Source organism: Ogataea haglerorum (assembly GCF_019207285.1).
Source record: "Ogataea haglerorum isolate 81-453-3 chromosome Unknown 81-453-3_NODE_1_length_915391_cov_96.871712, whole genome shotgun sequence".
Lineage (NCBI taxonomy): Eukaryota > Fungi > Ascomycota > Pichiomycetes > Pichiales > Pichiaceae > Ogataea > Ogataea haglerorum.
Window position 1 is genome coordinate 833155 of NW_025065151.1, and position 22454 is coordinate 855608.

The following is a 22454-nucleotide window of genomic DNA, read 5'->3' on the forward strand; positions in this document are numbered from 1 at the left end:
CCACAAAGCATGTGCTTTTACACTATAAGTAGCAAAAGTGCCCATGCTTGCTGCTAATGGAGAGACTGCAGCAGATCAGCAACCATTTGTTTTCCAAACCAGCGGCCGATGAGAAAAAGGCCGGCGACGTGGTAATTGTGAGCGCGTACAGAACCGCGCTGACCAGAGGCGGCAAGGGCAAGTTCAAGGACGTCGACTCGGACGAGCTGCTCATGAAGCTTGTTTCGGGGCTTCTGAAGAAGGATAAAATCGACGCCAATCTGATTGAGGAGGTGGTGGTCGGCAACGTCCTCAATCCTGGCGCCGGAGTGAATGAGCACCGCGCGGCTGTGCTTGCCGCAGGAGTGCCTGCCAGCTCCTCGTTTCTGGCGATCAACAGACAGTGTTCCTCGGGGCTGATGGCCATCAACGACGTCGCGAACAAGATCCTGGTCGGCCAGATCAAATGCGGGCTGGCCGCCGGCGTCGAGAGCATGTCGAAGCACTACGGGCCGCAGGCTGTGCCGAAGATCAGCAAGTGTGTCCAGGACGCAAGCTACGACGCCAAAAGCTGTCTGTTGCCGATGGGCATTACGAGCGAAAACGTGAACGAGAAATACCACATTAGCAGAAAAGAGCAGGACGAGTTTGCGGCCACGTCGTATCGGAGAGCGGAGAAGGCCGTTAAGACGGGGCTCTTCAAGGACGAGATCCTGCCGCTCGAGGTCGAGGTCGAGAATGACGACGACGATGACGACCAGGCTGCGGCTGCGCGCGAGAAAGTCGTCGTCGACACCGACGAGGGAACGCGGCCAAACGTCACGGCACAGTCTCTGGGCAAGTTGCGACCTGCGTTCAAGAAAGACGGCACGTCCCACGCGGGCAACTCGTCGCAGGTGAGCGACGGCGCCGCTGCCGTGCTGCTGATGCGCCGCGACATGGCCGAGCAGCTGGGTTTGCCGATTTTAGGCAGATACGTCGCCACCACTACTGTCGGAGTGAGTCCAGACATTATGGGTGTTGGCCCAGCGTATGCAATCCCCAAGCTCCTGAAAGCCTGCGGCCTGACGGCCGACCAGATTTCTGTGTTTGAGATCAACGAGGCGTTCGCCGGACAGGCGCTATTTAGTCTCCGGTACAACGAGCTTCCACTGGAGAAAGTCAATCCCCGCGGCGGAGCCATAGCCCTCGGACATCCTCTGGGGGCTACAGGAGCACGCCAGGTGTGCACGCTGTTGCGTGAGCTCTCGCCGGGTCAGATGGGGGTCACAAGTATGTGCATTGCTGGCGGACAGGGCGCAGCCGCACTGTTTATTAGGGAGTAAGTAGCATTAAATTTATTTTTTTAGATTTTTAATTATTCATGCTAGAGACTGAGACCAGACCGAAGCCCAGGGGAAGAGGGCCCAACAGGTCGTCAAAGAAACAGAAGGATGGCCCAGATACGCGCACCTCGCCACAGCTGCTCGAGATCCAAAAGCTGATTAAGAGATTCAAGCCCATCACAGTTAATGGTATATCCGTTGATTCGCTCTCCAAGCCTCTGGACGAGTTTCTGGCCGCAGCCACCGCCGACAAATCAAGCGACCTGTACCTCTCCTTTCTCTTGAAGCCTTCAGACCCGGACTTCCCCTACGATCTCGACTTTCTGAACCTCTCGCTCTGCATCCCTGGCACGTATCCCTACAAAGGCAAAAACCCGTCGGTTGTGGTGCTCAACGACGACATCCCGCGAGGACACAGTGTGAATGTGGAGATCGGGTTTCGTGAGATTGCCGCGCTGGCAATGGAGCGACGGAAAAAGAGGCCTGCAGAGTCCGAGCTCCAGATGGTGTCCGGAAACGACTTGCTAAGCATGGTGTTGACGCTGGACAAATATCTGGAGAGGTTTTTGTCTATGGAGAAGAAAGACACAATCAAGATTGTGAAGACGATCAAGAAAGAGACGAAGCCGCAGAAACACGAAAAGAGGGAGAAGGAGAAGCCCGTGGAAAACTCGCTACGGGCAGCAGAGATCGACAGGTTTCTCACCAGACTGCGCTCTCTGCAAATAAACCTGTTCAAGGAGACCAACCAGAACTCGATCTACAAGTTTGAGCTGCCGTTTGAGGACGACGCGTTCACCATCTCTATAGACAATCTGCAGGACATTGTGATTCAGAGACTCGTCGTGAAGCTTAGCATACCAAAAGACTATCTCGTGAACGAGAAACGAGGAATCAAACTGGAGGTGGATCTTTCCAACAGCAGCAACATGGACCTGATCAACTCCATCGAAGACAAGAACCTCAAGCTGATTTTTGGCAAGCTGATCAGCAACATGAACGCCAACTTCGCCCATGCGTCCGTGGAAATGGTGAAAGCGAAAAATACCAGCATCACGTCGCAAATCAACATGTTTGTGCAGAACATCGAGAAGTTCCTGCGTGCGCCTGCGGACTTTGCGCGCTGGCTGGGAGCTAACGAGACGCTCAACGAGTCGCTACAGGCGGAGACGCGGTGTACGGATGTGTAAAAAAATACGTGAAACAGATCGGAACGTAAACAGTCTCACATTATAATGAGCGTCGACCGCTACTGGGAGTTTTTTCGAGCTTCCCAGCCCACGGACGGCACGCAGACGTCGCCCACGAAGGCCACTGTGAGCTCTGCCAATGTCGTCGGGCTTGGGCTGGGGCTTGCGGGCCAGGGTCTCGAAAGAGGGCTCGCCCCGGGATTCAGGCCCTCGAAAGCTGACGCCCCTCTTGTGAGCCAGTTCACGTCCAAACTGCGCAACAAGATTATGCTTCGGCGCGATTTCGAGACTCTTGAGTCGATCCTGGCCAATTTTGAGCACAACAAGAACTGGATCTCAGAGTTCGTGCAAAAAGGAGGCCTGGAGCTGCTGGCGATCTACGTGGGCGAGCTTAGACGGGACCGGGACGAGTGGCTGGATCTTGAGTTTCTCATCTTGACGTGTATGAAGCATCTTGTTTCCTGCTGCAGCGACGTCATTGACAGGATGAACTACAACGTGATATCCTTGATAGCGTCGTCTTTGATCTCCTCTAGCGTGGTAACGCGGAATCTGACGACTGGCATGCTCACGCTGGTGATTGCACACCGTGCGTCGAGCGCAAAGCAGATTCTGAGCGCAATCGCGAAGACCATCGGCGTTGGATCGTGGATATCTGCCGCGTGCTCCATGGTGAGCGATCTATGGGCCAATGGCAGTCAAACCGCGTCTTTTCGGTCGAGCCCTGCGTACCTTGCAAACGAGTACGCTTTGCTGACCACGTTTCTGATGTTGTCTGTGGTGACGGCGACCAAAAATGTGCGGCGGCATTTAGAACACCACGGTCTTCTGTCTTTTTTCGAGCTTGTTGGAAAACTGAACAATAGCGCAATCAACGACCTAGTGCGAAACTACTTGGGGCACGAGGACGAACCCAGCGACGCCTCGCAGCCGGAAACAGGGTATTTCGAGAACCCTAATCTAGAGCGTCATGCCCGTGAGATCCAGCGCTCGCTGTCGTTTCTGAGCCAGAGAAAACCGCCACACGAGGCTGAACGCTATTTCCGCCTGATCAGCCTTCTGGTGGGCCACATAAGCCAGATGAAGAGCATTGGCGACGACCATCTCTCGTTTTCGATCCAGCTGGTTCTCGACCGTCTTAGCTCGGACGAGGTCGCAATGCGTGCGACAACCGAGTCACGCCAGGCCTTGAAACTGTTGAGAGAGTATAAAAGAGAAATCAGTTCTCTGCAGCACGAAATAGAGACTTTGCGCAAACTGCGCCGTCCATTGGTGAGGATCAATGGGACAGAGAATCGGGCAAAAGGCGGGAAGAGCAAAGTCGGCCAAAGAATGGAAACTTTTACTGCAAAGGAGAACGGAGAGTACGATGCAACTTCCACAAATGTCTCCGTCAGCGTTTCCAGCTCAAGCAGCTCTAGTAGCAGCTACTTTGAGCCGTACGATGATTACGAAATCAACTCGCTGGAACACTCGAAAGATGTCGTTTCTGTTCGAGCTCCGCCAGATAGCATTGCTCCTCCATTGCCGCCGTTCCTCCAAACTAAAGGTCCGGCTTCCATCGATGCACCGCCACCACCGCCACCACCGCCGCCACCAGCGTTTCTGAAGCCTGCCGCTCCGGCACCGCTGAAGTCAGCTCCTGCACCCGCTCCTCCGCCTCCGCCTTCTTTTCTCAAGCCAGCCGCGGCAGGACCGCCTGTGCCGCCACCGCTCCCTAAAATAGCCACGTCCGATCCCCAGAAGCTAGGAAAACGCAAGGACGACACACCGAAACCAGTTCTGCGAAGACCGACGTCCAAGCTGAAACAGGTGCATTGGGACAAGCTGGACGACGTGTCCAACACGATCTGGAAGACTGTGGACGATACAGCTCTGGCGTCGAAGCTTGAAGAACTGGGCGTTTTGGACGATCTCGAGAACCAATTCTACGCCGTGGAGACCAAAGTGTTCAAGCCCAAAGCTGTGGTAGCGAATAACAGTAAACGAAGCTTTCTGTCGCGAGACCTGCAACAGCAGCTCGGAATTAACTTGTACCAGTTCAGCGGGCTACCGGAGATGGAGTTTGTGGCCAAGGTGCTCCGATGCGATCGCAGCCTGGTCCAGGACTCGAGGTTGGTGGACTTTTTCTGCAACGATGCGCTGACGGAGATTTCGCCGAACTTGATGCGCGATTTTGCGCCGTATTCGACAGACTACGTCCAGAATCACAAGCCCAAGAAGAACCCCGCCGAGCTCGACCGTCTGGACAGAATTTACCTGGAATTGTGCTTCAATTTGCGCCATTACTGGACAGCAAGGTCCAAGTGCCTTTCAGTGTGCTACAACTACGAACGCGCTCTTGAGGATTTGGGTCGCGATCTGCAAGTGCTGGAGACTGCCGTGGAGGAGGTCCGTGGGTCCACCTCTTTAGTTCAGGTTCTGTACATCATCAGGGGTCTGGGCAATTTCATGAACGACGCGTCGAAGTCGGCCAATGGCTTCAAGCTCAGCACACTTCAAAGGCTCAAATATCTGAAGGACTCAAAAAACACCACCACTCTGCTCAATTACATCGAGAAAGTGATCAGAACGCGGTTCAGCGAGTACGCGAATTTTGCAGACGAGATCAGTGCCGTTCACAAGGCCCATAACGTCTCGATAGATGCTGTCGCGAGCGAGTTTAGAGAGCTGATGCGTAACGTCGAGTCTTGCAGCCAGGCGCTCACGGACGGGTGTTTGAGCGACGTTACGAAACTGCACCCGGACGACCGCATAGTGAGTTTTGCCAAGTCGCGGATCGCTGTGGCGCAGACCAAAGTGAGAGAATTCGACGCCAAGCTGACGAGCGTTATTGGTAGTTTTGACGAGCTGATGGAAAAGTTCGGAGAACGTGCTAAAGACGACAGCGCGCGCAGCTCGTTCTTCTCCAAGTTCAAGCTATTTGTGGATGATTACAAAAAAGCCCAGGCTGACAACGCCCGCCTGGAAGAGGAAGAAAGAGCGTACGAGAAACGGAAACGCATGATGGAGGAGTTCAAGAGAAGCAAATGCGGGCAGGAGCAGCCGCAAAAAGATCTAATAGAATCGTTGCTGGACCGGCTGCGCACACAGAAACCGACTACGAAGGCGCCATCTGTCCCGTTAGAGGCGCCCGAGCACGTGGAAACGCAGGATATCAGTGCCAAGGCGTTGCAAATACTGCAAAATCTTCCTCGGCTCGACGACGTGCCCGCCCTACCGCCCTCGACGCCTCCACGACAGAGCCTGTCCACACAGGGCTCACCGGACAAGCTGAGCATGATCCCGTACCTCATCACGGAGACCTTAAGCCCAAGTAAGGGGAAAGACAACTGATGCATTATCGTTACATAGCATTTATAAATTCGCATTCTGCAGACAGCATTATGCGGATGGCCTAATGGAGAGATCGATTTTACGGAGCAAAAACAGGCCCAGCAGAGCTCCAAAAATGTAGACAGCCGCCGTCACCGGTTTGCGCAGCATGCCGGCCAGCCCATACTCGTATTCGATCAGGATGTCCACGTTTCTCATCTCGTCCACCAGGTTCTCCAGCACAAACGTGACCTGTGTGTGGCCGGTTGTGATGTCGAGATACGAGAATCTGTGGTCGATCTTCCACTCCTTCAGGTTCAGGATGTCGTCGAAGCCAACAAACTTGGCGCCTTCTGGCAGGAAGAACGAGATCTCGACTCTGTCGTAGGTAGCGTCGTTCAGACCGTCCAGTAGCGGCACACGAAGCACATGGAGGTCGCCCTCGCTCTTTAAGAACTTGGACAGCGGACTGGTCCACCCGACGGTGAAGTTGTAGTTCCAGCCTCCAAAAATAGGAAATCTAGGCTTGAGCACAAGCTCATTGTTGTGAAACAGCGAGGTGCTCACGTTTCCGACCTTGTCCACAAAATACACCTCCGACGTCTCAACTTTAGGAAGCGGAATCTGGATCGACGTGATGACCGAGGTGGGTCTCATTGTGTATCTCCCATTCATCCAGTCCACTCTGGAGAAGCCCTTGTCCAGCTGGAGACCCTTGTTAGTAAGCTCGTAGTACTCCTCCAATTGTAGCGAGTCGCTCCAGTGGGACACCCAGAAATCTCTCTTGAGCAGATTGACGAACGGGAGCGGCTGGTTTTTGGTGAAAATGAGCGCCAATGGCAGGTTGCTCAAAGGCTTGAATTTTTTTTGGTATGGGCCGTACACCAGGAACGGGTCCCTGGATGAGGCTTTGAACTCTTCAGGATCGACATCGGCTGGAAGATCCAGCGTCATTTCCTGAGGCATCTTGGCCCCGAGGATTTTGAGCTCGTAGCTCAGGGTATCGTATGCCGAAAGAGCGAGCTTTGTAGTCTTGAAGAAGAGCCGCTGTTCGGCACCCATGGGGCCCTTTTCTGGAGCCGGGTGCAGCTGGTCGGTCAGCACGTACGACACTGTGAGGTGAATCTGCGATTTTGGCGCAATAGGGTACGGCAGTTGTATTTTGTAGTAGACAACGTCTGGAGACGATAGTTCAGGCACGCGTTCGGCCTGGAGCAAGGGATCTTGCTGTCTAGGCGCCTCTAAGGTCACGATAAACAGCGCAACGTCGTCCCTGACAAACCCAGGAACAGCGAAGTAGTACTCGCTGGTGGGTTCCCCGGCTATGTTTCTGGCATGGATGACATGGCGTTCCTTGACGTACGACTTGAGCACGTCAATGAGTCTGTCATACTTCACGTTCTCCCAGCTCTGTGGAGGAGGCTGTGCGTGGACGCTAAGGAGAAACGAGCAAATGAGCGCAACAAGCGGGAACAGTCTCATTAGTATATAAATTAAAACAAGCTGAATAATTTTCGTCATGACACGTTGGAGCGCAGATCGACGCGTCGGTCCGAGTCGATCGAGACAAGCTCGTCGTCGCTGAGCATGTCCGGGTCCTGGGTGTACATTGAGCTCGACGCTCGCGAGCGCAGCAGCGTCGGGGCCAGCGTGGATATCGCCGACTGGTTGGAGTCCTTGTGGAGGTCTTCGAGACGGTACATGTTGCCCATGCGGTTATCGAGCAACAAATACTCCTCATGGGACGTGATGGTTCTTCGCGTGATGCACAGCATGGTGCCGCAGATGGCGGTGCACAGGGCAGACATCAGGATCGTCCAGCCGCACCACTCGAGGTGCGGGATGAACAGGATGAGGTCGACGAGAAAGGAGAGCAGGGAGAGCAAAAACGTGGGCAGGGACCACAGAAGCACGGCGAGCAGAAACTGAGAGGAGCTGGCGAAGCGTGGGTTAAACAGCAGCAGCGTCAGCGTCATCTGGATCAGGGTGAATATGAGCGAGATGGGATGCACCACAAGCAGATAGCTGATGCTGTGCCTAGCGTTTGAGGGCAGCGAAAAGCCGCCCAGGTTCGTGAGCTGGGACGGGTTATAGCCCAGCCCGGCTTTTGTGCATGAGTCTGCGTCGCAGAGGCCGAAAACCCCAAACTTGTAGCCCTCGAACTCGCAGAGATAGATCGACTGCGTGAGGGGCACGGAGAGCAATGCTATGAGCTGAAACAAAAACGACAGCAGCAGCAGACAGGACTGAACAATGACCAGCTTTCGCTGGAACGATGTTTTCAACATGTCATAGGGGCATAGATATTAATAAATGCTGTAATTTTTGACTTGATTTATTTTTACACTGCCTCTGAAATTTTTTATGGCTACTAGACAGAACAGGAAGATTAGGTTTGGGGACGATGCGTCCGGTGGGACCGTGGAGGAACCCGGGCCGACGCAGAAGACGCCCATAAAGGTGCCTCCCAAGTTTTTAGGGCGCCAAAAAGAACGGATGGGCAAGGCTCCTGTGACGGTAGAGTTTGGATCAGACGAGGAGAACAGCGAGGAGGAGAACGAAAAGATCGCGACCGGACGCAAGCCTGTGGACGTGCGGCTCCTGAAACAGAAAGCTGCGAAGCTGCTTTCTGTGCGGGAATCGCTGCCTGTCTACCAGGTGAAAAACGAGCTTCTGGAACAGGTTCGCTCTGCCAAGGTGTGCGTGCTGATTGGAGAGACCGGTTCGGGAAAATCCACCCAGATCCCACAGTTTCTGATGGACGAAAACAACAGGGGAATTGCCGTGACGCAGCCAAGACGAGTGGCGGCCATTAATCTTGCAACGAGAGTCTCTGAGGAGTATGGGTGTGTTCTGGGACGAGAGGTTGGATACTCGGTGAGATTCAACAACGTCTCCAGCCGTCAGACGAAACTGAAGTATATCACGGATGGTATGCTGTTGAGAGAGCTGATGCTGGACCCGCTGCTGTCCCGCTACAGCACCGTGATCATTGATGAGGCTCACGAAAGAACCATTCTGACAGACCTGCTGATAGGTTTTCTGAAGGATCTCGTGTTCAACAGGCGTTCCGAGGACGATTTCCAGGTGATCATCATGTCGGCAACTCTGGACGCAGAGAGGTTTTCGCAATTTTTCAACAACGCCCCGATTTTCTTCGTCGAAGGACGAATGTATCCTGTCGAGAGATATTATCTAGGCCAGCCCGTGGAAGACATCGTGGACACGGTTGTCAGGACGGTCGTTCACCTGAACCAGACGGAGCCGACAGGAGACATTTTGTGCTTCTTGGCCGGCCAGGAGGACATCGACAAAGCGGTGGACACACTGGACAAGCTTGCTCCCGTTTTGCCCAAGGAGGCACCTATTTTGGTGCCGATGCCGCTGTATGCCGCGTTGCCGTCGCACGTGCAAATGGAGGTGTTCAGGCCGGTCAAGACGAACCAGCGAAAGGTCATCCTGGCCACCAATATCGCAGAAACGTCTGTCACTGTGCCGGGCATCCGGTACGTGGTGGACTCTGGGCTGCGGAAGGTGAAGGTCTGGAGACACCAGTTGGGCCTGTCGACGCTGCTCATTGCGCCGATCTCCAAAGCGTCGGCGGCCCAGCGTGCAGGCCGTGCTGGCAGAGAGGCGCCTGGAAAATGCTACAGACTGTACCGAGAGACAGATTATTTCAAACTGAGCAACAACACGGAACCGGAGATTTTGCGCTCGGACGTGATTTCGCCGGTGCTCATGCTGAAAAAGATGGGGGTGAACGACATTCTGGGCTGGCACTGGCTCGAGAACCCGGGCCGCGAGAGCCTGGTGGCTGCATTGCAGCAACTTTATTCTCTGAACGCCCTGAACGACAGGGGCCAGATCACAGAGCTGGGCGAAAAAATGGTGGTTTTGCCGGTGGCGCCGCACCTGGCAGCCGTCTTGATCCGCGCACACGAGCTGGGGTGTCTGGGCCCCGTCATAGACATTGTGGCGTGTCTTTCCGTAGACAATCTGCTCATGTCTCCTCCGAGCGAGAGAAGAGATGAGGTGAACGAGCGCAGGAAGGACACGTGCAAACTGGGCACGATCTACGGCGATCTGCTGATGCTGAAGGAGCTGTTCGACCTGTATGTCTCGCTCGCAGACAGCACAGAGCGCAAGGAATGGTGCAAACAGCTGTGCATCAATTTCAAAGGCTTCAAGGACGTTCTGCGTGTGCGCAGACAAATTGCCGAGTACATGGGTATGCTGAAGATGCACGAGAGCGACGGCTCGCTCGATGCGAAGCTCGTGCTCAAGGCGTTCCTGTGTGGGTTCCTCACCAACACAGCCATCGGAATGCCCGACAGAAGCTACCGCACTGTGGCGACGGGCGACCTGGTGAGCGTGCACCCGTCGTCGCTGCTATTTGGCCAGCGGAAGCCGGCTATCATGTACATCGAGTACGTATACACGGTCAAGGGCTACGCACGGGCGGTCTCCACGATCGAGCTCGAATGGCTGCAGGAGGTTGCACCGCATCTCCTGGGTAGCAGAGAAAAAATAAAATAGCTACATCACATAATTAGTCCACGAACTCTAATCTATAAAATTATTAACTAGTACACCAATTTCTGGTGGACGTAATTTTTCCGCTCCAGACCCTCGATGTAGGACTGCCACAGCCGGTCCCCCTTCAAACAGTGCGCGTCGCCCACAAACAGCAGGCTGCACCGCGCACGCGTGAGGGCCACGTTCAGCCGTCGGCGGTCTCTCAGGAACCCGATGTTGCGCTCGCTGTTGGACCGCACACACGACATCACAATGAAGTCTTTTTCTCGGCCTTGGAACGCGTCGATCGACGCCACAAGAATGCCGTTCACCTGGTGCACGGTGGCCGCCTTCGAGTCGCTCTCGACGTCCTCCTTGTCGACCTGGACCTGGACCTCCTGTTTCTCCGGGTTGATGAGCAGGTTCTCCTTGAAACCGGCCGAGATCAGGTCTCTCTGGCCGGCGTATGGCGTGATCACGCCGATCTGCGACGGAGCAATCTGCTTGTCCACAATCAGCGTCTCCACGATCCGCGAGACGCGCTCGACCTCGCCGCGATTCACATACGTGTACCCGGTCTCCTCCCCCACCCTGAGCGAGCGGACCCTGCTTTCTCTGGCCTCGCCGGCGTGGTCCCAGAAAAACACCGGGTACGAGATACCGGCCACTTTTCTGTCCTCGGCCGTGATCCCGTCCTTCAGCTTGCCCTCGTAGAACTCCATCCGCGGGAACTCGCTGATTTCCGGGTGCATTCTGTACTGCGTGTCAAACATCAGCGGAGACTGATACGTGCCGTTTTTGAGCGTTCTTTCAAAAAGAGACATCTCCAGCGACTTCACGCGGGTGTACGAGCTCAGCTGGGCCTCGTCGCCAACAAATATCACTTTCTGGACGTTCGGAGCGGCCAGCGGAATCAGCGAGCTGGGCTCCGACGACTGCGTGGCCTCGTCGATAATGACGACCGGCAGCTGCGCGAGATCGCGCAAATGCGGGCCTCCGATGGCCACAGTGGTCGAGAAGATCACCTTGGCCTGGCCAATAAGCAGCTTGCTCAAGTCCTTGTTTGCCTCGATCAGCTTCTTGAACTGGTTCTTGGACACTTTGTGCGCCTTGCCGGTTGCAAGATTACGTAATGTTTCCTGTGCCTGGGACGGTAGACGGTCGCGGATTTTGTGGTGCAGACATATCTCAGCGAGCGGGTGGTCTCTGTTGTACTCGCTCTCCTTTGCCATGGAGAGCACCCTGACGATGTCGTCCTTGTGGTCCTTCATCATTTTCTCGGCAATGTTGTCCACGGCGATGTTGGAAGCTGCAACCACGAGAATTGGGTGGTAATGCAGCTGGTCCAGCAATTGCAAGATCATCTCGTAAATCGTGGACGTCTTTCCCGACCCTGGAGGACCCTTTAAGATCGTAATTTGGTTGTTCAAGGCTGACTGCAGAGCGACGGACTGCGACTCGTTCAGTTTATTTTTGAGGCTGGCGATCCTGTTTTTGAAGAAAATCTGCCGGATAGGCTTCTGGCCCAACAGCATGTCTTTGAAGTGGGTGTTCTCCAGCCTGTCAATCGCCTGCATCACTCGCGTAACCACAGCTCCGCAGGGAAGCAGCGCAAAACCCGACACAGGCGCTCCGGACGGAATAGGCTCGAGGTTCCACTTGTAGACGTCCATCGGAATGGTGACTTTGTTGGAGTTGCGCGACATCTTGGAGAACTGCGCAGCACAGCACCAGAACTCCGGCCTCTCGGCGAGTTTGACAGCAGACTTGCGCACCAGGAAGAACGCCTGGCCTCTGCTAAACGGTCCGTTTTTCAGGTGAGACAACGGGTCGTTTTTGGAGTACTCCTCGGCCTCTCTTTTGTCAACCTCAGCAGTGAACTCTCCGTAAGGGTTTTCCCGAGACCATGACACTGTCACCCTTGTCAAAAATTGGGTCTCAAATAACTCTTCAAGGAGAAGCCCGTAGCACAGGTGGTGGAAATATTCGGGCAGAGAATCATGCTTGAGGGGAACTTCGGTGGCTGTGGACCTGATGAGCTGCTCTACAAGCACGATTTGGGAGTTGATAGACGGAGCAGGAACGAAAGGCGCGGGAGACTGTTTTTGCTTAGTGCCGCCGGATTTTCCTCTCTCCGTGGCCTTGGCTTTTGCTTTTGGTGGCTGGCTCTTGGCGCCCCTGCCGTTTGTCTCTTTTGGCTTTCCTGGGCCCTTCTGTCCTTTAACAGAGGCCTTCTTGTCCTTGACATGTTTTTCTGGCTTTGGAGACGATTTTACCTGAGGTTTCGGCCCATCTTTCCGCGCTTCGTTCTGTGTATTCTGTGAGTCTTTTTCAGGCTGGAGAGAATTCTTTGAGACCTTTGTCGTCTCCCGCTTGGCAGCTGGACGGGAAGGCTTCCCAAACGACCGACCCTTGACCTTCTTGCGGTCTCGTAGACGATACTGCTCGTCCCCCGTGACCTTGACCAGATAGTCGTCGTCATCACCGGGACCGGCCTTCTTAAGGACATAGTAATCTGCAACAACTTTCATAAAATTGTCTGTCTGGGCCAGAGCGTACTCGCGCATGCTCTTGACACCGGCTGCGCATCGCCGACACATAAGGTCCAGCCTGTTGCCTCCAAATTGTAGCACGACGAGATCTGCAATGTTCATCATGCCGCACTTCTCGCACGCCACGTCATTGGGCCCAACCCTAAATCGGTAGTGGTTGCTGGTACTGATGTGCTTTTGGGCCTTGCGGAAGCCGCCGAATACCTCCTGGCACAATCCGCAAGAAAACTCCATGAAAAATAAAAATAATCTTGAAAAATTATTTATTTTTTTATTTTTTTAATGCTCAGTAGAGATCTATAACGTCTTTGAATTTCGTCTGTTTCACATCGAACCCGCCGTCATCCGGACGAACGTCTCGGATGTCCTTCCAGGACTCAATGTACTTCTTTAGAACCGGCGAGTACCACATGTCTCCTTTGGGGTCCACGTACGCATAATGTGCTCCCTTATCAGTGCTAGCCATGTATAGATACGGGTTGCGCTGCACCTCGGCAACCGGATAGTTGCAGCTGAGGAATGGGTCATCCAGCGAGTTCAGAATTACCATCGGAGTCTTTATCTTGAAGATCCTGATCAGCGGAGACGCCGCCATGTAGTACGTGGACGCCGAAGGGAGACCTGCCTCGCGACACGTGTAGCGGTCGTCGATCTGGCACACGTGCGTGGCGTTCTTGTATAAGTCCAGGAACTCTTGCTCGTCAAAGTCTGGATTGGCCTTTAAACCCTGGATGTTCGACTTGAGCACTCTTAGCAGGATCTGGCGAATGTACGGCTCAAAGATGTATCTGCCAGACACGGAGCGAGTCAGCGCTTCCATGTCGCTCTGTAAATTCCATGGCGCTCCAATCGTGAAGGCGCTCGTGACCAGCGACTTATCTGACTCCTCGGCCAAATAATTGCTCAAAATCAGTCCGCCAAGAGAGACACCAACGAGATGCAGCTGCCTGTCGGGGAACCGTGCGCGCATATCCTGCACGGTCTGCCGCAGATCGTCGGTGTGTAGGCCCGAAAACAGCGTCGGAGTGGTGATTTTTGACCGTGCACAGCCTCTGCTATTGAGAACAGCCACGTTGGCAGTGCCTTCCAGATGGTCCACGATCGAGCGGATATTCTGCTCGTGCGAGCCTCCGGAAAGCCCGTGCAGCACGAGCACTATCGGGAGCGTATTGTCTTGCCACTTCTTGTGCACCTGGTCTATTTCCTGCTCCGTGTAGTATCTGGTTCTGGGATGCAATTTCGGATAGTTTTCGGGCTGTGTGGCTAGACACCGTCGGGCGAAAACTTCCGGATCTTCAGGGTCCACGTGATAGTCGAGCGTGAACTGGCCGGGCAAATACGTCGACTCAATGATCCGGCGGCCGTAGTAGACTGTGTGCACTTTGGAAAAGTCGGCCTGCCCAATATACATGTTCTGGAGGACGTTGTTGAAGAGCAGCGGATGCAGACTGAACCGGTGCTTGTCCCTGAGTTCGGGCGTCGAGGTGACGAGGTCGGCAAAGGGGATCTGAGAGCCTGGCGTGGACTCCTTCAGCTGGAGCTTGACGGTGTTTTTAGCGTGGTAGGCGTGGACGCTGGATGAGTTCATCGAAATACTGCAAAAGAAAAAAAAGAATCTCGCGAAATCGATTATTTCGGCTTCGGAACCAAAAAAAAAAGTATATTCAACTAAGTATTAGCGCAGTCATAAATGTACGTAACTATGGAAAGGCTCAGACATTCTGGCTCGCCTATTCGGTCTTTCCTGGTCTAACGGCATTCGGCATGTAGAACGGCTTGATGGTGAAGTAGCTGTTGGTCTCGTCCAGAAGCCCTGCCAACATGTTGTAGAAGCCCATGATTCCACTCAGCATGCAGAAGTAGCCCCCTGCCTTCATCGTGTTGACAGACGAGATGAACTGGGCGATGGTGAACAGAAGAATGAAGAACCAGATCAAAAACATCAGGAATGACAAACTGTACGTGGACCTCCAGGTGCAGGCAAACAGAGCAAACGAAAAGAGCGCCCAGGGAAGGAAGAAGATTGCGATGGCCTGGTCGTACTCGTGCGTGGTGGCATACCTCGCAGCAATTCCACCAACGTCCATCAGCACAAACGAGTAGGAACTCCAGAAGCCTCCAAACATGAGGAAAGTGCAGCAGGCCCAGGTGTTACCAATGACGAAGCAAAGCACGCCTACAATGATCTCGACGACTCCTGCGGTGGTGAGGAACGCGCCAAGAAGTACGTGGGGGGTGTGCACATAACGTGCGTGCAACTGGACTAAGCCGAGGGACACGGCGGAGCAGCTGAAGGCTGCGAGACCGGCAGGCACTGGGTCGCTCAGCTGTCTCGTGTGGGAGGTTTGTTTTCTCGCACCGACGTTGAGCGAGCCGCCGAAGGCGTAGATGAAGTCGTTCTTGTCGATGGCCTGGTCGTTGATGTAGATGTTGTGGTCATCGTGCCGGAAGGCAGACCCTGTGGAAGGCTTGTGCTTTGCTTTCGAAGGATCTATCGAGTTTTGTTTTTCGATGTCGTGAGAAAAGGAATCCGAGTTAGACATGGCCGAGTCTGTTGTAATGCAGAGCGACAGGCCCGAGTATTTATAGGGGTACCGGAGTCCATCTCCTCTTTATTTCCGCAATATAGGAAAAGAAGGTGACGAGACCTTGTGCACCCTCGGACTCCACCCACGTTTTGCTGTATTGGGAAGGAGCCGCACCCCAAAAAGTCGATCCTGACGGGGTACGCGGTCGTGCGCAGAGAATTCCACTAGTGTCGGCAGCAGAGTTGCCCCACTTCACAATGCGTGCGCACCCCCTATTGTCCTGCCAGTGCCTCAACTGTAGAAGGCCCAACCTCCGTTGATGCGAGAGCTGTGTGCTCCGCCGCCCTCGTAAACTACATGTCCTGCTGTTCCAACGACCCTGCCATCTTATAGGCTATCGCGCAACAGCCGAAGAGGGGAAGAGGGGGCCGCATGGCTGCATTGGCAAGCGGTGGTAACCGGCCGACCAGTCGACCCACTTTCTCCACTCGTCGACCGCAGATTTTTTCCCACTCCAAAAATCCGTACACCTCGAGCACGAGTTTTTTTTTAATACCTGTTGTTGTCATGTTTGTACATAAGCCGTTGCGGCTGGTGGTGCCGCTGCTGGCGCTGATCGGCTTTCTCTGGCTGATATTTGGTTCTAGCCACGAAACGAAGCCTAATAGTCCCTACAAGTACAAAAAAATCAAGAAAAATGACGTGATTCCTCGCAACTTGCCGGCCGACCATATCTCCCACTATGATCTCAACAAGCTGGCTTCTACTCCGATGGCAGCGTACAACAAAGAGAGGGTGTTGATTCTGACCCCGATGGCCAAGTTCCTGGACCAGTACTGGGACAACCTGCTGAAGCTAACGTACCCTAGAGAGCTCATTGAGCTCGGCTTCATTGTGCCCAGAACGGCGGACGGAGACGCCGCGCTGCGCAAGCTGGGGACGGCTGTCAAAAAGATACAGAACCCGAAGAACACCAAGGACGCCAAGTTTGCCAAAGTGACCATTTTGCGGCAGGACACAGAGGCGCTGGACTCGCAATCGGAGAAGGACAGACACGCGTTCAAAGTTCAAAAACAGAGACGCTCACAGATGGCTGTCGCCCGGAACTCGCTGCTCTTCACTACCATCGGGCCGTACACGTCGTGGGTGCTGTGGCTGGACGGCGACATTGTGGAAACTCCACCAACCTTGATCCAGGACCTGGTATCGCATGATAAGCCTGTGATTGCTGCCAATTGCTACCAGCGGTACTACGACGAGGAGAAGAAGGAGGACGCGATTCGGCCGTACGACTTCAACAACTGGGTAGAGAGCGAGGAGGGCCTGAGGATCGCCTCGACGATGAGCGACGACGAGATCATAGTGGAGGCGTACGCTGAGCTGGCCACGTACAGACCGCTGATGGGTCACTTTTACGACCCGAACGGAGACGTGAACACCGAAATGCAGCTGGACGGCGTGGGAGGAACGTGTTTGCTCGTGAAGGCCGACGTTCACAGAGACGGCGCGATGTTCCCTAGCTTCCCGTTCTACCACCTTATAGAGACAGAAGGGTTCGCCAAGATGGCGAAACGCCTTGGCTACGAGGTGTTTGGGCTGCCAAACTACCTGGTGTACCACTACAACGAATGAGCGAGCACAACGTCGCGTCTGTGTAAGTAGCCTAATCTTCTGTCAATTTTCGTCGGCACGCGCAGCCATTATGTCATCGTCCACACCTGCTGTGCATATTTGTGGCTCTCTCTGCCCCGGAACCCACCGCTTGCGGCAGTGGCTCCCGGTGTGTCTCTGGCTCTGTTTGCGCGCGTCTTGTGTGCACGTGACATGGCTTTTTATGACGATAATAATTGCACCGTTTCACTTATCTCTGGTGACAGATTTTTCTGCCAAAAATTACTCTTATCTCAATCTATCTAAAAACAGTCTGTCTGATGGTCGAAATTAACAAGAGCCCTCCCAACAAGAGTGAGTATGCGAAGCGGGCCAGCTAACAGTGTAGATTTATCCCACGTACCTTGCAAGTTTTTCAAGCAGGGAGCCTGCCAGGCTGGCAGCTCCTGCCCCTTTTCGCACTCCACAGGGTCTGCGAGCGAAAATAACGTTTGCAAGTACTTCCAAAAAGGCAACTGCCGGTTTGGGGCGAAGTGCGCGCTGGCACACGTGCTGCCGGACGGTCGCCGTGTGAGCTCGAAGAGCACGAAGCCGGCCCGGCCCAGGACGTCTGCGTCCAGCACGTCCAGCGAGACGAGCGAGTGGAGCCGGCCGCGGCTGAGTCTGTCGGGCTCGCCATTCACGCAGTCCATATGGACGTGTTCCACAGCGGCCTCGCCGAAAGGACGGGGTCCTGCGCTGCACGCGTCGTTCACCACGGTGGACGACACCGCGGTGGAATCCGACGAGAATATGGACAGTCTGGAGGATTTTGTTCCGGGATCTTTGAGCGAGCTGCTCACGACAGAGGAGCTGAGACGGCGCAGCAAGCCTGCGGACGAGCTCGTGCACGAACGCAACGAATTTAGAGAGCTCCGCGACCGGATCGGCAAGGGAGGCAGAGAGCTATGGGACATGCAGTTTGTAATGGAGTAGGCACGGAAACAGGTTAGGAAATGGAAAACTACAGTGTACTGGCATGTATTGTCGATTTAATGCGCTCATCTTCTGTCGGTCTTTCCGACTCCTCTCTTTCCGCTCATCAGGTGCTTAGGCATCATGGCGACCTCTCTGCGGTCGGCCTCTCCGGCCCGCGCCTGTCTGTTTCTCTCTCTTCTCTCGGCCTTGGCCATTCTCTCGGCCTTGCTGCGCAGAGCCCCATCGCTCAGTCCGCCGTTCAGCCTGTCACTCTGGTTCGCAGGAGCTGGGACCTTTCTGTCCTCATCCAGCGCACGCACGTAGTCCGAGCCAGTCAGCTCTCTGCCTCTGCCGGCCTTCTCGCGCTTCTCGCGCAGCTTGCTCACGTCGTGGCCCACGTGATACATGTGATTCTCGAGCTCGGAGAAGCTCTTGGTGATCTTGCTCCGCGGCATGATCGACTTGTTGTTGAGCGCCTTGCGCGACCGAGCAGCCTGGATCATCTGCTTCTGCTTGTTTCTGATCCACTCGGCCTTCTCCCGCAGCTCGGCCACCTCGTCGTCCTCGATCTCCTCGTCAGAGTCGTAGAAGCCTTCCTGCTCCAGCCTCTCCTCCTCCTCCTCCAGAGCCTGCAACTTGGCGCTGATCTCGGGGTCCAGGAAATCGTACACGTTGCGGCCGTCCAGAATCTCCGGCATCACGTCGTTCTTCCACTCATCGTCCTCCAGAATATACTTCTCCTTCAGGTTGATGTTGAACACACCCGCACCGCCGTTTTCAGCCTCGATGTCACGTGCCAGCTTCCGTCTGTTCGGGTCCATTGGATCGTAGCGGCCGAGCTTTTTCGCCTCCTCCGGGATGAACGGCACGCGCTCCACGTCGTCTCGGGCCTGCGGTCTCGCAACGTGGATCTTGTTGAGCACGTTTGTCACTCTCGCGGTGCCCTTGAGCTTCTGCTCGATTCTCGACGTGAGCAGCTTCTCGCAGGCCTTGTTTCTCACCTCCATCACGTTCTCCTCCTGGTAGCACGACGTCTGCATCAGCTCGACGCCCGGCACGTCCATCACGCTCTGCACGAGCTGCGCCTGGCTCTCCTCGAGGTCCTCCATTCGGATAATGTCGGTCTTGTTCACAACAACAAGCACAGACTTGTTGGCGAAGAGAGGCTTGATCGAGTGGAACAGTTTGACCTGGGCCTCAATGCTGAAGCCACACTGTTCAGACAGGTCCATAAAGTACAAAACACACGACCTCAGGTGCGCGATCGCGTAGATACTCTGCATCTCGATGTTGTTCATCTCCTCTGTCGGACGGTCCAGAATACCCGGGGTGTCGATGGCCTGGAACCGCAGATACTTGTAGTCGAAATGGCCCACGTACAGCGACTTGGTGGTGAACGCGTATGGCTGCACCTCGACGTCGGCTTTGGTGATACATTTGAGGAAACTGGACTTGCCCACGTTGGGGTATCCGCATATAAGCAGCGTTCTGGTGTTTGGGTCGATCGACGGAAGACGGCCTAAATGCTGCCTCACCTGCTCCAGATACGCAAATGGGTCTTTGAGTTTCTTGACAATCGTCGCCATCCGTCCCAACGCGGCACGCTTCAGCTGCTTGCACTGGAAAAGAGACTGGCCAAACTTCAACAGCCGCACGTAGTCCCTAGAAACCTGCTCGATCAGCGTCTTGGCACGGGAAACAGCAGCCAGAGAGATCTTGTAGTGGTTTTTCTCGTACAACGTGTCCATCAGGTCCCTGTGGAAAGGATGGACGTCATTTATGTTTGGGAATCCTTTCAAAACATCTTCAAACTTCTCCGTGAACCCTTCCGCAGTAAACTTGACCTTACGCATGTAGAAGGCACGGATACGCTGAATCTTGAATCCTGGACGGATGACGGTCGGCGTCTTTCTTTGGGTCCTGTTCAGGACAATGTCCAACATGTCGTTGGAGGTGGGGACCGCTGGAATGTCTTTCCAGGTGAGTTGCATGATAGAGATATGATTTAAAAATTTTTTTCTAAAATTTTTGAAATTTTTTTACCAGCCGGTGCACGGATGGAAGGGAAGAAGAGAAATCTAAGTCGTACGTAATCCATTACACATTGGCACATTCCGACCCTAGATCGATCTTCGGGCCGTTTAGTGATCTTCCGATGCTTGCCTGCAATGCCTGCTTAGCGAAGAATATTTGGCACTAGCGGGAATTTGTCGCATGCAGTGAGAAGATCAGGTCGCCTAGGCCCCCTGATGTTGGCAGAAAGCAAGTGTGGCACCGCTCATCCGGAACTAGAGCCTGAAAGCTAACTTCCGATTTGCAATTTGAAGCGCCGGATGGCCCGAGCTCTGGAAGTCGGCGATTTCGCCCACGAGTGGATAGGTAACCTGTGCACCGACTGTTGAACGCGGTTTAGTCCTCGAACAATTATCTGCAGGCTGTCATCACGATTGCCCAATTGGGGAGTGCAGCTTGTATTAGTCCAGGTACGCCTAAGAGGATTGCTCGACTAAGCAAGCGTCAGGTGCGCGCGGAATCTGGAGTCGTCAAGAAACTAAATTTGGATGCATCATCAAGGCGCTGCAGGTGCGGGGGTGGCTATTGCGCCGCGCCACATGGTTAAGTGCAGGAGTTCTAGCAGACGGCCGCACGCGCAGTCTGCTAGAATCAGAATGTCGCTAGTTATTGCGCCCGCACGTTGTCAGACATTGTGTAGATGTGATGTGGCCGCAACAGACCTCGAGCACGTAGGAGATTTCCGTTTAGGGAACAACACAATGTCAGACGCTCCGGTGCAGCACAATACAGCCCCCCGACCAATGTTATGCAACAGAAAATACACGGCAATACGCGTGGAGCTCTATTAGGTTGATAAGATTAGGAGACATCTATTGTCAAGACTTGGCATATATATGCGCCACCCGATAAATTACCAACCCGCGTAACTTCCCTGGTCTGCAGTATAAAACCGTTAACCATGGACCTCCTGCATATTTGCTCCTATATAAACTGATAATTTCCCATACGATGCGGCAGCTGTGAACGTTAGTCCCATGGATCCGTCAGCTTCTTTGCCCTATAATGAATTCAATGAAGTGCTCACATTCGGCCAGTACGTGCCAGTCCAGTCTGCTCACCACGACTTCGTCCCCTCAGTTCCCAACAGCTCCAGCGCTCCACAGCTTCGGGTCAATTTCCAGCAAGGGCCAAAGCACACTGCGTCTTCCTTTGAAATCGGACAGCTCGAGTCTTACAATAACGGGCCGAACCAGACACAGGGGACTTTTGCGTTCGTGCCGACGGAATCCCAGCATTATCCACCGCTTCCCACGCCACCGCAATCAATAAACAAAGAAACGCCATCCTTCGAGAACAGCACTCCCCTCCCCGCCGTCGACGCTTTTTACATTCCTTCGCCGCACCATCTGCCGGTAGCTGGGTATTCGCTACTTCAAGCACCCCTCGACGTCGGCATGGACGGGCTGCTGGACCACAAAGCTCTCCCGAGAGTCCAACCATCCTCACTAGCATCACAATACAATAAGGAAGCTTTGCAGAAGGTGAAGCGCCGAAATACGTTTCCCGAACGGTCTGCAATAGGCAAAGAAAGAGAGGAATTGAAGCTCCCTCGAAAAAACAGGTGTTGTTTCATCTGCCAAAAGGTTTTCAACAGGCCTTCAGGGCTCAAGATTCACATGTATAGTCACACGGGCGAGAAACCGTTCAGATGCCAGTGGAAGAGCTGTGGAAAACCGTTTTCCGTGCGCTCAAACCTGATCAGACACCACAAAATACACCTACGGGAACAGGAACAAAGAGATAAGAACGACCAACGAGGTAACTAAAAAGGACGGTATATCATGGTAGTCAGCTTCGATAGCTCAATAAAGCAGTGTACTTTTAGCAAATCAGGTCCGATAAATGACCAGCAAAGCTGTAGTCATGGCTCCTTCCGTATTGGGAAATCTTGTCAGGGGCGCAGTTTTTTGCGAAGCCGGCTCGTTCTTGCGCTAAAATAAGGGAATGCCACATTTTGCACATCGCGCAAAGGTGCATCACGTTCTGCTGGTTCACAAACGTCGTAGCAAGGGCTGAGTGAAAAATGCCCATGCAAGTGGGGTCGCCAAGGCTATCTCTTGCTTATGGCTGCACACCGTAAGGCACTGTTTATCCCAGATCATGCATTACCAGTATAACATAAAAAACAGCTGTCTATGTAGTGGAATCTGAGTACTTCCATTTCCCCTCACTTGGAGTAAACTAGAAGTTATCCGGAAACTGGACAATAGTAGCTTCGTTAGGATTGGACATTTCCGAATAGGGAAACGACAAATATGAGTCTGAACACTTCATTGTTGTTATTCGCACTGTCAGCGCAGTCCGCACCACGCAGAAAAAATTCCGATAACGGGCCAACTGTGTCCCGAAGAAAAGTTTTGGAGTAGTGCCACTTCTAAGCATGTTAGCGGGGACTCTAATACTTGT

At 54.0% G+C, this 22454-nt stretch overlaps 14 protein-coding genes across 14 annotated transcripts; 9 read left to right on the forward strand and 5 right to left on the reverse strand.

The window, feature by feature from the left end:
- Positions 1-56: 56 nt before the first annotated feature.
- KL911_000510 (uncharacterized protein) lies at positions 57-1304 on the forward strand (the record flags this gene model as incomplete). Its single annotated transcript, XM_043200465.1, has 1 exon — positions 57-1304. One exon carries the CDS (start codon positions 57-59, stop codon positions 1302-1304), a length of 1248 nt encoding a protein of 415 aa, XP_043057203.1.
- A 38-nt stretch (positions 1305-1342) lies between these two features.
- On the forward strand, positions 1343-2494 carry KL911_000511 (uncharacterized protein; the record flags this gene model as incomplete). Its single annotated transcript, XM_043200476.1, has 1 exon — positions 1343-2494. The coding sequence occupies one exon, from the start codon at positions 1343-1345 to the stop codon at positions 2492-2494; it is 1152 nt and encodes a 383-aa protein (XP_043057204.1).
- A 45-nt stretch (positions 2495-2539) lies between these two features.
- KL911_000512 (uncharacterized protein) lies at positions 2540-5830 on the forward strand (the record flags this gene model as incomplete). Its single annotated transcript, XM_043200487.1, has 1 exon — positions 2540-5830. One exon carries the CDS (start codon positions 2540-2542, stop codon positions 5828-5830), a length of 3291 nt encoding a protein of 1096 aa, XP_043057205.1.
- Positions 5831-5878: 48 nt separating this feature from the next.
- KL911_000513 (uncharacterized protein) lies at positions 5879-7521 on the reverse strand (the record flags this gene model as incomplete). Its single annotated transcript, XM_043200498.1, has 2 exons — positions 5879-7217; positions 7334-7521. 2 exons carry the CDS (start codon positions 7519-7521, stop codon positions 5879-5881), a joined length of 1527 nt encoding a protein of 508 aa, XP_043057206.1.
- Positions 7522-7548: 27 nt separating this feature from the next.
- On the forward strand, positions 7549-8112 carry KL911_000514 (uncharacterized protein; the record flags this gene model as incomplete). The annotated part of the gene is made up of 2 exons (XM_043200509.1): positions 7549-7795; positions 7940-8112. 2 exons carry the CDS (start codon positions 7549-7551, stop codon positions 8110-8112), a joined length of 420 nt encoding a protein of 139 aa, XP_043057207.1.
- A 61-nt stretch (positions 8113-8173) lies between these two features.
- KL911_000515 (uncharacterized protein) lies at positions 8174-10345 on the forward strand (the record flags this gene model as incomplete). Its single annotated transcript, XM_043200520.1, has 1 exon — positions 8174-10345. The coding sequence occupies one exon, from the start codon at positions 8174-8176 to the stop codon at positions 10343-10345; it is 2172 nt and encodes a 723-aa protein (XP_043057208.1).
- Positions 10346-10392: 47 nt separating this feature from the next.
- On the reverse strand, positions 10393-13110 carry KL911_000516 (uncharacterized protein; the record flags this gene model as incomplete). Its single annotated transcript, XM_043200531.1, has 1 exon — positions 10393-13110. The coding sequence occupies one exon, from the start codon at positions 13108-13110 to the stop codon at positions 10393-10395; it is 2718 nt and encodes a 905-aa protein (XP_043057209.1).
- A 52-nt stretch (positions 13111-13162) lies between these two features.
- Positions 13163-14464, reverse strand: KL911_000517 (uncharacterized protein; the record flags this gene model as incomplete). The annotated part of the gene is made up of 1 exon (XM_043200542.1): positions 13163-14464. The coding sequence occupies one exon, from the start codon at positions 14462-14464 to the stop codon at positions 13163-13165; it is 1302 nt and encodes a 433-aa protein (XP_043057210.1).
- Positions 14465-14606: 142 nt separating this feature from the next.
- KL911_000518 (uncharacterized protein) lies at positions 14607-15419 on the reverse strand (the record flags this gene model as incomplete). Its single annotated transcript, XM_043200553.1, has 2 exons — positions 14607-15139; positions 15236-15419. 2 exons carry the CDS (start codon positions 15417-15419, stop codon positions 14607-14609), a joined length of 717 nt encoding a protein of 238 aa, XP_043057211.1.
- Positions 15420-15836: 417 nt separating this feature from the next.
- KL911_000519 (uncharacterized protein) lies at positions 15837-17036 on the forward strand (the record flags this gene model as incomplete). The annotated part of the gene is made up of 1 exon (XM_043200564.1): positions 15837-17036. The coding sequence occupies one exon, from the start codon at positions 15837-15839 to the stop codon at positions 17034-17036; it is 1200 nt and encodes a 399-aa protein (XP_043057212.1).
- A 299-nt stretch (positions 17037-17335) lies between these two features.
- On the forward strand, positions 17336-17990 carry KL911_000520 (uncharacterized protein; the record flags this gene model as incomplete). The annotated part of the gene is made up of 2 exons (XM_043200576.1): positions 17336-17373; positions 17621-17990. 2 exons carry the CDS (start codon positions 17336-17338, stop codon positions 17988-17990), a joined length of 408 nt encoding a protein of 135 aa, XP_043057213.1.
- Positions 17991-18055: 65 nt separating this feature from the next.
- Positions 18056-19963, reverse strand: KL911_000521 (uncharacterized protein; the record flags this gene model as incomplete). Its single annotated transcript, XM_043200587.1, has 1 exon — positions 18056-19963. One exon carries the CDS (start codon positions 19961-19963, stop codon positions 18056-18058), a length of 1908 nt encoding a protein of 635 aa, XP_043057214.1.
- Positions 19964-20305: 342 nt separating this feature from the next.
- KL911_000522 (uncharacterized protein) lies at positions 20306-20836 on the forward strand (the record flags this gene model as incomplete). Its single annotated transcript, XM_043200598.1, has 2 exons — positions 20306-20358; positions 20635-20836. The coding sequence occupies 2 exons, from the start codon at positions 20306-20308 to the stop codon at positions 20834-20836; spliced, it is 255 nt and encodes an 84-aa protein (XP_043057215.1).
- A 186-nt stretch (positions 20837-21022) lies between these two features.
- Positions 21023-21814, forward strand: KL911_000523 (uncharacterized protein; the record flags this gene model as incomplete). The annotated part of the gene is made up of 1 exon (XM_043200609.1): positions 21023-21814. One exon carries the CDS (start codon positions 21023-21025, stop codon positions 21812-21814), a length of 792 nt encoding a protein of 263 aa, XP_043057216.1.
- Positions 21815-22454: the final 640 nt, after the last annotated feature.